The sequence below is a fragment of the Carlito syrichta genome, unplaced genomic scaffold, assembly GCF_000164805.1.
Source record: "Carlito syrichta isolate Samal-C Ts95f unplaced genomic scaffold, Tarsius_syrichta-2.0.1 Scaffold309473, whole genome shotgun sequence".
Classification (NCBI taxonomy): Eukaryota; Metazoa; Chordata; class Mammalia; order Primates; family Tarsiidae; genus Carlito; species Carlito syrichta.
In genome coordinates, this window is record NW_007253569.1 from 52,278 (window position 1) to 65,426 (window position 13,149).

The window sequence follows — 13,149 nt, forward strand, 5'->3', positions numbered from 1 at the left end:
TGAGACGGGGCGGGCGGGGTGGGCGGGGCCTGAGGACGTGCTGCGTGTGGCTTCTCTGAGCCGCCTGCAGCTTCGAGGCTTCGTGCAGCTGAGGAGGTGACTCTGCCGGTCCCAGTCCTTCTCTACACCCAGGTCGCCGGCTTGAGGTAATTCATGTGCAGCGGTTTGCTAATTGAGCCTCTGGCGACTTAACGTTTGATCGAAACCCCTTCTGGAATTGTCCGGGTTCCTCGTATTCGGGTGCGCTCTGTCTAAAGCAAAAAGGAGAGCCCGCCACGCCGCTGGCTTGTGGTCTGTCTGCTCTGCTCCTTTTGGGGTCGCTACCCTTATTTCCGCAGGCTCTTGTTTTGAATAGTTCGTTTGTGATCCGAAACTGGCCTGGCATTCTTGATGTCGCACATTTATTCTCATGAGTCAAAGGTATTGATTGTCGTGAGCCACTGGGTAAGGACATGGACCTACTCTCTAGCGCTCTTTCCAGTGGTTTCTCGTCACGTTTATGACTCTGATTTTGCTATAATTTATGATATTTATAAATAAATATATAATTTATTCTATATTTAAGTTAGAGACTAGGTCCCGCTGTGTAACCCAGGCTGGTCTCGAACTCCGGAGCTCAAGCAGCCCTCTCACCTCGGCCTTCCAAAATGCAAAGATTACAGGCGTGAGCCACCGCGCCTGGCCCATGACTCTGATTTTAAAAGGTGGATCTATCATTTAGGCAAGAGCTGAATGAAGCTCAATAAGTGCTACTTCGAATATTTTTTAAATCCAACTTTTACTTAAAGCAGATTAACCATTATGGAGCGTTGTCTTTCACTGTTAAAGCAGGGGGGGCTGGAAATTACATCTTTTTTTTTTTTTTTGAGTTGGAGTCTCACTCAGTCGCCCAGACTGGAGTGCAGCGGCCGCTCCCGGCCCCCACAGCCTCGACCCGCTGGGCTCCGGCGATCCTGCCGCCTCAGCCTTCCAAGGAGCTGGAACCACAGGCGCGCGCTACCACGCCCGGTTAATTTTTGATTTATTGTAGAGATGAGATCTCGCCAAGTTGCCCAGGCGGGTCTCGAACCCGCGGGCTCAGGCAATCCACTCACCTCAGCCTAATAATTCCTATTGCTTCCCATAATCAACTATAGAAAAATCGAAATTGTTCCTTTAAAACTTCTGGTTTTTAAGGCAATACGTATACATTTATTTCAGCATGCTTATATTTGAGGGAAATATTTCCTGTCCCGTTCAGGTTTGTATGTTTCATCCCTGTCCCTGCCAACACTTTAGCTCCCAGTTTTCTTAAATACAACTTTCTCATCCTTCTAAGTCCTCTTTAGGCCTTCTTCAAGAGGACTTAGCAGACACCAAAAATGCCCACCTTCCCAAACATTTTCATGTATTTACTTCAAAATAGTTGATAATGTATTGAGTTTTGTAATTTTTTTCCTGTCCTATCGCCAGATTATATATTTTCCCCTTTCTGTAATGTTTCATAGAGTTCCAAGATTGTGTATTTGGTGGAATGTCAAAATTGCCCACTGTAAACTGTGGCCAGTGGACACAGCACACGTTTTTGTATTTATGTGTATGTGCTTACACACTGTAGTTCAGCAAAATTTTTAGTCAACAGAACAACTCTAACCCTGACGCGTTCAAAATTTCTAGAGTGTTTGAGGGTATTCAGATGACTCAGAACTATAGGGCATGGGGGTGAGGGAGAGAGATGAGGGTGGGAGAGACAGGGAGAGAGTGCGAAGTACTTCACTTTAATCTGAAGCATTTTCAGGTTGCTGGGTTTAGATGATCCTTTATCCAGAGGGCTCTCACAGTGGCTGGATTAATTTTTGTGATTAGGGGAATGCCAAAGTAGTTTAGTAGATAATCCTGGGAGGCATTCCAAAATATTTGGAGGCTGTTCCTACTTCAAAGTAAGCCAGTGTTTCAACTGTACCCTGTTTTTCCAAAATCTTTTTAGATCGTCTCAGTTACAGAATATCCTCTCTTGCCTCTCTGGTACACTCTCTTTACAGCATAAATTGGGGTATTTTAACATTACCTATGTGGCCTATCAATTTATTCTGCGTATTAATATGAATACCAATGGTAGATTGATGATGAACAATGGCATGCAAGATTCAGAAGCAGCACATTACTCAAAGCAGTTCATCCAAACTACATGTAAAAACAAAAGAGCACTCACAAACCCAGTTGTAGAAAAAACAAACCCAGATTTAAATCTAGTCCTGGCTGGGCTCGGTAGCTCAGCCTGTAATCCTGCGCCTTGGGAGGCTGAGGTGAGTGAATTGCCTGAGCCTGCGGGTTCGAGACCCGCCTGGACAACTGGGTGAGACCTCATCTCTACAATAAATCAAAAAATTAGCTGGGTGTGGTAGTGAACACTTGTAATTCCAGCTACCTGGAAGACTGAGGCGAAAGGATCGCCGGAGCCCAGCAGGTCGAGGCTGCGGTGGCCGGGAGCGGCCACTGCACTCCAGTCTGGGTGACAGAGTGAGACTCCAACTCAAATAAATAAATAAATAAATAAATCTAGTCCTACAAGTAGAATAGACCCTATCTACATATCTCTCTCTCTCAGGACTCACAGGCTACATCTGCCTATGTATTTTCTATAATGCCTACAAAACTCTTCCTGACTTAGGGGCTATACACCTCTCTCTCTGAACACTCGTAATCCACCCTTGGCAACACTTTCCCTGACCACCCAAATTAAAATAACCTCCACCAACTTCCCTAGTCAGTCTCCATCACATTACCCTGTTTTATTTCTTCTTCTGCATTTATCACTATCTATTTTCCTATTGGCTTATCATCTGTATCTTACTAGGACAAAACATGAGGTCAGGAGACTTTGTATTTTTCTCAGTTGAATTCCCAGATTCTAACATAGTACCTGGATAATAATAGATGATGAATTTGTTAATGAATTCACTTGAATAATTTCAGCACAAACTAAATTTTGATCATGCAGTTGGCTTTTAATAAAGTTCTTCATATTAAGGAACAAAAGAACTACCCTCATCTCCAAAGAAAACCTAATACTTTTTTTGTATTTACAAATTCATTTAAGTAGTATTGTTTTCTTTTCTGGAAAATAAGCTTATGCTAGACTATTTCAAAGCTATATATTTTTCTACAAATGAAATAAATACTGACACATTTCTACATACACAGCATTTTTATTAAATATAGTTTGTGAGAAAAACACCATCCTAAAGTGCCAAATTTCATGTAAATCAGATAACTTAGTAAATATAATGGTGAAAAAATTAAAGGGGAAAACATGATTTAAATAATCTCATAAAAGAGCAAGAACATATCTTTACCTTCATATAAGAAAACAATCATCAAAATATAAAAGGAAAAGCAATCTCTTTTGTAGAAGAATATATTTCAAAATTCTACCTGATGATCATTTCATTTAAAAAATTCTATTCTAAACACATGGGCAGTCTCACTCTTACCAATCTTTAATCAATGGTAGAAAGGGTTTTAGACTACTCACTCATACGGAGATAAAGTGACAACATTTTTGTTGCATAACAGTATTGCTCACTGGCACTAACAGTGGAAGAAGGAGGAAATAGATTTCTAGATTCAATTGTTAGCAGCAGAAACAATCTAATGCTAAAACTGCAGGAAAAAAATAGGTCTCAAGCTTTAGCTATTCCCAAGTAACACAACGTTAACCAAATATTGCCAATTTTTAAGAGGCTGTGAGAAAGACATGAAAATACATTAGTTATTAGCTGTATGATACTTTCTACTAAAGATATTTAGTGAGCATATTCTAAATTATATAGGGTTTCTATATAGACCTAAACTAGCAAGTGTAATTTGAAGCTAACAGAATAGTGTCAACATGTCTTGAGATGTTCTAGCCAATGTTTTGGTACAAGTATTTGGAAGGAGTCAGTTGAAAAAGAACTATACGCACATTCAAAATGAGTATTTATAAAATAAATCTTCATGTATCAGATATCCACAAACTGAAAAGTGTCACATGTATTGTGGGGGCAAAATAAATACTTAATAATTGACTGGTTGACCGATTATACATACTATGTAAGAAAACCCGGGTAATTAAGGTGCAAGAAAATATATATGCATGCTTATTTCTCTAATGACATCCTACCGACATAATATGCTGCACGTCATAATTAAAGCTGTATTACCAAACCAAGATACATAAGATATCAATGTATTAAAATTAAGTTTTAAGTAAAAAGCTCCCACTACTTGTACAAGAGAGTGAACTTTGGGGTTATTCAAGAATTAGTTCTTATATATCAAAAAGTTTAATATTAACGAGCAATACTTGTCACTTTAAAATTTAGACAATATAGAAACCTACAGAAAAGTGGTATTCTACTTTACATATTGGAGGAAGAAAATAAAGGGATTACACTGGATTATGACCTTAAATGCATTTATGATCAAAATGAAATAACACACAAAAAAGTCAAAACACATTTCACAGCAGAACCTGCAAAAACATTTTTGTATTGATCTTTTTTGAACCATGAAAAAGAATGAATTTGTCTTGTCTTAGTAAAACTTTCAAGAAATAAAAATAATTTAGCCATGAAGTATCAGTTTGATAATGAACATTCTATTATCACTATCAATTGGTAAATTAACTGTGTCATCCAAAAAGGTCGACAAGTTCTAACTTATATGAACAGGATATTGAATTCATTAATGAATATATAACTATTTTGAGCAAATAATCTCTGGTTTTATACCCACTACATTTCAGAATTCTGTAAACTGTGAGGCATTCAATGTGTTTAATGTGGCAGAAAATCGTATTCAATGTTTCATTATTTTATTCTGTTCAGTCCTTTTCCCATTAAGCATGCAAACACCGTCATAACCATCTTTGGTTTCACTTCTACGAGGTCATCAGGTAACGCATATATCCGGGCACCAATCTTTCGAGCAACTGAAATGGCATATCTTGAAGAGACAAGAAAAATATCTTAGTATTGGTTATCTATTATGTTTTCATTTAATATATTTTAACAAAACAATGAACTATTTTGGTATGATTAATTTTATAAAAGGTTAAGTTTATGAATCTTAAATCATACTCGCCATACAAGTTGTACTTAACAATATGAGTGAATTTTAAAGACATAGTAACCCTTCCTGTAAGGATTTTCTCAAATTAAAGGCCCATTATATTGTAATATAGCCCATATGCTTACTTAGCATTGTTCAGCTTATCCTCATCAGAAAGGTTTTCTCTCTTGATCATTTCTTGACGAACTGCATTAGGTGCAATTGCATCTATTAAATCTAGGACAGGTAAACTAGTGCTAATAGATTTATCCTAGAAAATAAAGAATAAATAAACATTCACAAACATTTTACCTTTAGTTTTCATAAATGTCAGACTTTTCTGGTCACAATCATATAACTGAAAGTAATCTATACATTTTCTTTGTGCCTAACATTCAGTTTGTCTGCAACTAGCACACACAACAAACAATTTAATATAATTTTTCCTTCAATCTTTATACAAATTATAGAGTTGTTACCATACCTGAATAAAGTTTGTGGACAATTCCTAAACATGCTAACTATAATATCCATTCTGTAAATAATAAGCAACTTTTGAAAATGAATACATGAATTTTAATTAATAATTTTATAAATTCTAGTAATATATTTCTTAGACCACGAATTCCTAAATCATCACTTAATATTTTTCAGAAAGAAAAATTAAATAGTGAAACAGAGCCGGGCTCGGTGGCTCAGCCTGTAATCCCGCGCTTTGGGAGGCAGAGGTGAGTGGATTGCCTGAGCCCGCGGGTTCAAGACTCGCCTGGGCAACTTGGCGAGACTTCATCTCTACAATAAGTCAAAAATTAGCCGGGCGTGGTAGCACGCGCCTGTAGTTCCAGCTACTTGGAAGGCTGAGTGGAAGGATCGCCGGAGCCCAGCAGGTCGAGGCTGCTGTGGCTGGGAGCAGCCACTGCACTCCAGTCTAGGTGACAGAGTGAGACTTCAACTCAAAAAAAAAAAAAAATTAAAATTAAAATAAATAAATAAATAGTGAAACAGAACTAACATTTACAAAGACATTGTTCTTGTTGCTTTATATGTCTTAGCTTATTTAATCTCACTTTTTAAATCCTGACATCTTGGTAATAAAGGAATTATAATCTCTCTTGAAAAACATGAAAAACATGAAATTCAGACTTGTTTACAAGCCAGTAAGTACAGTACAGTATTTGAACCCATGACAATCTAACTCTAAAATACCAAAGATTCTCTCTCTCTCCATTCTGAAGTTATGCACCTCCAAGACAAACTAAAAATGGACAACTAAATTATAGTGGATAGTGCGCTGCAGATGAAATCAGAAATCCCGGTCGGAATTGATGTTACCACTTACCCATACTTGAACAAATTGTTCTCTCTCTCAGCTTGAATAGTGGCCACTATTGCTTGCCTACCCAGAATCCACTGCCCCCTTACTTCTTCCATCCTAAGAGAACCCATATTTTTGCTCTATATATCCATACCTCCTTCACATAAATATGAGCTTCAAGTAAAGTTGACATCAACAGCTTCAGGAGTAAACCTGAATTAATCTAGAACAAGTATTCTCTATGGGGACAGGGTGATAAACTTGTTTTTTTATGTATAAAGCATACAGAGCATAAACAGACATTTGCTGTACCTCTGTATTAACATTTCATGGGGGAGGGACGATTAGGGAGAAAATATCTAAAAAGATTCCTTAGGGGAACAATAATTTTTTTTTAAGGTTGAAAAACATTGGCCTATATCAAATAGAGTAATCCTATCTTTTTACTACAGTGATTCAATTTAGACCTATTTTAGTTAAGCTGTGGAAAGCCAGCAACCCCTCTTCTTGGATGTGAAGGAGAGGATGAACCCTCTGTCACAACTAGCTATGAGCAAGAGGAAAACCAGCTTTAGGGTGAAGTTGGCACATCAGATGACAAAGCAGAGATGAAAAAAAACTTAACGCTTGAATGACATTCACTTATTGGCTCAACCAATTCTGAAGTTTACCCTATCTCTAGATTATTCCTGTTGTCGTCAATACCTTTCCTTTTGGTTTAAAACACTTTCGATTGAGTTTCTGTTACTTGAAGCCAAAGTATCCTTTCCCAATTTCTAAAATGGAAAGTCATAGGATTCTTGGGAATATTGAGATGGTATAGTATAGTTCCTAGCCAAAGGTCAGTTTTTAATCAATGTCTCATAAAACAATTTGAAGCCATGTAAAGAGTAACAGGCTGCTTTTTTTGGTACCATGATCTAGGAGCCACTCATTTATTTATTTTAGAAAAATTCATATTCTTCATTATCAGCAATGTTCATTTTATGATATAGACCATAAAACAAGAGGGTAAAAATAATCAGAGCCCTTAAATCTATCTGATGCTGGTAATCTGGATTTGTTTGTTTTTTAAGTATCGTCTCTATTTCTGAAAAATCCTCATACCTGTTTTCTCAGTATAATCTGCAGACCACCTACATATAAATCACCTGAGGTACTTAATTGTTAAAAGCACAAATTTAACCCCATTGTCAAATTAATAAGTCAGGTTATCTGTGGATGGGGCTGAAAATCTACATTTCTAAGAAGCTTCCTAGCTGATTCTAATATATACTAATATGCTTTCTAAAAATAAACTTAATATTTACATTATTTTAGAATAAATTTAAAATTGTTTGGGCATACCTTTCATATATTTCTATGATTCAAAAATCAGAAAAGTGATTTGTTATATTGTGCTGTAATTTCATTACTTGTTTACATATTTGTAATATTTTAAATATTTCTTCATTTATACTTAGGAAATAAGTATTTTTTTCCACTTGTTTCCAAGAAAATAGGCCTGTTTACTTTTGCAAAGGGGAAGGGGTTATAGTGAAAATCCTTAGTTTAGTATAAATACATTTCCAACATTTTTCCTTTTATTTTCCTTGAGTTAATCATCAAGAAATAACTTAAGCAAAAAGAATTAATCTAGAATTAGTCTAGATCTTAGCTTGATTTTCAAGATAATGAATTGTATCATCTTTCTCTGAATTTAATACATAGTATTAGGACACTCCATTCCATCGTTCTTTCTGTTGATATTAAAAATAGAAGTGGAAAAATAGTGATGTGGCCACCAGGTTCCCTAATAGGCTTATAGGAACTGCTCCACATATGATGCTCTATATATATCAGTGGTACCAACAGTATGGTAAACCCCATTTATTTCGCTCTTAATATGTGCCAGGTATGTTGAGCTCTTTACATTTGTTTACTTATATAGTCTACCAACAACCCTAGAAGATAGTTGTTAATATCCCCATTGTAGATATGGGGAAATTGAAGAACAAGGAAATTAATAACTTACCCAAGGTTATACAGATACTAAATGCTGACCCAGAAGTAAGTTCCGTTTTTTTAATCAATATACAGTCCAGCTGTTAGTATAAACTGCTAAGGTTTCTGTAAAACAGATGCCTTTCTCGTGAGATCCCATACTCCCCTTAGCTGATTTTTATAGTATTGCTGACACCCTATACTGTGATTCTTGTTTTCTTATTTGTCTCCTTTCCCGAACAGTGAGCTCTTTGAGGGCACCATATAGTCACAGTGACTAGCAAGGCACTGGCACAGGGTAAGCCTTGAATATTTACAGAGTAAATGAGCAATATGTCATGCAGCTAATCAGTAGCTGAGCTAAGAGTCAAAACCAGAGCCATACAACTCCAAAGCTTGGCTTTCAACTTGTATGTAGATAGACCTGGATGCGAAACCCAGTCATTCTGTTTAAAAGTTGTAAGACAACGGCCAAGTTATTTAACTTCTCTAATGGCTCACCTTTTTGTTCACAGAGTTATTAAAAGAATTAAACAAGATATAAAGCGCTAAATACATAGGCCTCAATAAATGGTAATTATGATTATTGTTATTTGCTGATATACTATCTCCCTATCTTCTTAGGGAAGGAAAATTACTTTGCAACTAAAAAGGGTAAACTTATCTTTTCTGAAATTCCTAGTTATAGCACTGCCTTGATTATGATTAAAATGTTTCTGCTAATACCATTTATTGTAGCCTTCAAATGTTTCTGTAGTTGGAAAAACCTCCCCACCCCAACTATATTTTGGCATTCACTGCTACATTTCTTAACCATTTGCACTCTCTAAAGATTTTATTATCAAGGATGTACTAAATGCCAAGCACTTTTGCAATGTTTCTGCCTTTTTGGTTTTAAGTAAAATCATACTCAAGTCTGCTATCCTCTGTGATTTCTCTCCCTTAAAAAGTTTTTGCACTCAATTTTTCAACTCTTTTATTCAACTTTATCACCAAGTCTGTATTCCTAGTTTCAGTATCTCCTTTCGTTTCACACCCTATTTCCTGAAAATTACCTCAAATTCAAGCTTAAAACTAGACCAGGCGCAATGGTTCACACATGCATTCCCAGCACTTTAGGAGACTGAGGCAAGAAGATTGGTTGAGCCCAGAAGTTAGATACGAGCTAGAAAACATAGCAAAACCTCATCCCTAAAAAAAATCAAAAAATTAGCCTGGTGTGTTGGTGCGCACCTGTAGTCCCAGCTATTCAGGAGGCTGAGATGGAAGGATTGCCTGATCCCAGGAAGTCAAGGCTGCAGCGAGCCATGATAAAGCCACTGTACTCCATCCTGGGTGACTGAGTGAGACCCTGACTCAAATAAAATAAAATTAAAATAAACCAACAACAAAAACCCTGAATTCATCACCTTTTCCAGAAAGCAGCTACACTTCATGATGTCCCCATTTCTATTAGTGTTATTTGTTATCTGGTTACCTAGGCCCAAAACATTTTCTCTCTCCTCTACTTCCCTGAATCAAGAAGCTAAATCCTAGCTGTTCTTTTACAATAGCTCATATCTATTCTTACCATTTAGCCCCAAGCCCACCTTCTACTTCACACCATTAGTACTACCTGAGATTTTTTTTTTTTTTTTGAGTTAGAGTCTCACTCTGTCACCCAGACTGGAGTGCAGTGGCCGCTCCCGGCCACCGCATCCTCGCCCTGCTGGGCTCCGGCGATCCTTCCACCTCAGCCTTCCACGTAGCTGGAACTACAGGCGCTTGCTACCACGCCCGGCTAATTTTTGATTTGTTCTAGAGATGAGGTCTCGCCAAATTGCCCAGGCGGGTCTCGAACCTGCGGTCTCAGGCAATCCACTCACCTCAGCCTCCCAAAGTGCTGGGATTACAGGCTGAGCCACCGAGCCTGGCTACCTGAGATTCTTATGCACTGTTTTGCATTTACACCATTCTCCCTTCAACTCGCCCTGCTTATCAGTTCATTCGCCTTTATTACTCTCTTTATTCAATATCCTTTATTTAGGCCAAACTCCTCCGCAGACTTGACCCAGTCTATATCTTGCACTACATTCCTTTAGGAACCAACCTCTCTTGTTTCTTCTGACCTTCTGATACTTGCCTTTATTTAAGATGGACCCTTCTAGTTTGTTATCCTCTCCCTTTTCTCCACTAGTTCAAATCCCTCTTCCATCTATGATGTTCAAATCCAACTTTCTCCATCCATTCTTCACTGACCATTCAGTTGGAAATTATTAGTTAGACTTCTTATTCATGATAATATTAGTTCTCGGTTATACAAGTTTTGTCTTTCAAATGAATGTTGAACACCAAGGGCCAGATTAATGTCTTACACTTCATATCTTTATCTAGAAATGTTACTCAATAGTAAGAGCTCATTAATACTAATTTGTTCCTAAATATTTTCTCATTGTATTTAAGTATATACATGCTTAATATTTTCGATAAATTAATGTGCAGATGCATATAATTTCAGCAAAACCATTTTAAAGAGTAACTGCCAATTAGAGAATTTTATAATATACCTCCATTGCTATTTTATATTTTTAAGTTGTGTTTTATTTCTAAAATATAGAGAGATAAATAATGGACTGGAAATTAGTTTTTCTTTTTTAATAGCAACAACAAAAACTCAATGTCATTAGTTCCTTTCAATATAGAGGAGGGGTTAAAAAAAAACACTTGAACTAAGACTCAGGTGCCATCTCTGCCAATATCTGTGTTCCTGTTAAAATCCTTTCGAGGACTCAATTTTTGGTAAAAAGGGGTAGACTATAAATTTTTGACATTTCTTCCACTCTAAACTGTGGCTAAACATATAGAGCAAAGGCAAAGAGAAGAATAAAGATAGGTAGATATCTCTTACTGTAGCTTAGTGTTTCATCTGCTTGCACTTTTTTATTTAACAAAAAAATACAAATTGCTGGTTTTTCACATATAATAAAATCACAAACACAAGGCTCACTGAATGAATGTGTACAAGCAGACATGCTTATTTGTAGCTAACATCAGCTTGCATGCAAAAGCAAAACACAATGGAAATGCATGAAAATTAGTGGGTATGTATGTGCAGATTACATTTTGATGAATCATCCACAAATGCTCAGAAGTGAGTGTTAAGTGCCATTATGAAGCCAGATGACAAGATATTTTTTTTCCTACCAGTTTTCTCAATTCCCACTTGAATCGGTTTGGCTGGCTCTGTTTATGCCTTGGTAATGATGTCAATACAATTCTGAGACTGCTGCTAGGGAGCACAAAACATCATAGGTCCTATATAAACAATAACTTTTTATCTTTCTTTTTCATTTGACAATTGGATTTTTTTTTTTTTTTTTGGCTCTATTCTATTTATTTTTTAGGATTAGATTACCAGAGTCTAACAGTATTAACCTTCATTTATACTTAACGGGACAACCAACATAAAAAAAATACAAGAATTCAAACTGAATATTCCAAGTTTACACATGCCAAATAATGAGTATGCCCCAACTCATAATAAACTGTGTTTCTGAGATATAACATTAATGTAATTCTGAACTAACCAATGTAATTCCCAATAAAAACTATTTTCTAAACTTATAATAAAAAATGTGTAATACTTTTGATTACCTTGAAACTGGAAATAGAAGTATTTTTGTTTGCACTTTTAAGAGTCTGATTAACCCATTTGATAATAATTTCATCATTTACTTTTTCACCCTCTCCAAGATCTGATAACACATTCAGTGTGTACCTGCAACAGAAAAGATGTATATTTGAGACTGAAAAAAGTGAAATTTGCTTTCTTATCATTTATATCAGTGTTTAGATAAATATTTAAGAAATAGTTCAGTTCTAATAAATATTTCTAATTTTAGTCTGGCATTTGCACTTGGTTACATTCCAGAGTTACAAAGCTGCTCCCTAATCAGAAACAAAATACTATATGGTGTTTTTAAAACTTAAAATAACTTCTTACCAAGCCTTTTTTTTTTTTTAAGTCAGAGTCTCACTCTGTCACCCAGGCTGGCGTGCAGTGATCCTTCCATCTCAGCCTTCCAAGTAGACTGAACTACAGACGTGCGCTACCACACCCGGCTAATTTTTTGATATACTGTAGAGACAGGTCTCACCAAGTTGCCCAGGCTGGTCTTGAACCCTTGGGCTCAGGTAATCCTCTCACCGCGACCTCCCAACGTGCTAAGATTACAGGCTTGAGCCACCACACCTGGCCCAAAGGCATTTTTAGGAGGTATTAATAAAAGTGACTCTTTCTAGATATTGACTCATTTAAAAATAAAATATAATCTACAAAAAACCAGTACATTCTTTAAAATTAAAATGTTTTGCATTGTATATTCTGTGTTCATTGAGAAATCACTAAAAGTTTAGATCAAATGACTTATTGAAGGAAGCTGGCAGTGTTGCTATAAATATATCAGTCTTTACCTTCTCATTAACTGCCATACCAACGCCAGAGTAAGTGTTGCATTCCCTTCATTTAGGTCCTGCCCAGCAATGCCAACCAAGGAGAATTTGGCGTTATTCTTCCCAAGTTCCACTGCATAGTTACAGTTTTCAATCTATAAGTAAAAGTTTTGGTTTAAAAACAGATTTTTAAAAACTTATCTCCTGAATATGCCAGCCTATACAGACATCTGAAAAATAACTATTATGACATCTTAAATTTATATGACCAAATTTCATTTCATGACAATACCCAAGTGAAATCAAGGAAATAATTATTCTAATTGTATAGCTGAAGATAGCAAAGC

At 36.4% G+C, this 13,149-nt stretch overlaps 1 protein-coding gene across 1 annotated transcript in view; it reads right to left on the bottom strand.

Annotated features, from left to right (window-relative positions):
• Nucleotides 1–3,168: 3,168 nt before the first annotated feature.
• PLS1 (plastin 1) overlaps nt 3,169–13,149 on the bottom strand; it is a 94,080-nt gene continuing 84,099 nt past the window's right edge. The window contains exons 13-16 of the mRNA XM_008067300.2: nt 12,824–12,957; nt 12,005–12,128; nt 5,220–5,344; nt 3,169–4,968 (exon numbers count right to left, since the gene is read on the bottom strand). Of these exons, the coding sequence (XP_008065491.1) occupies nt 4,833–4,968; nt 5,220–5,344; nt 12,005–12,128; nt 12,824–12,957 (519 nt within the window). The 3' untranslated portion in view covers nt 3,169–4,832. The remainder of the gene's footprint in view (nt 4,969–5,219; nt 5,345–12,004; nt 12,129–12,823; nt 12,958–13,149) is intronic.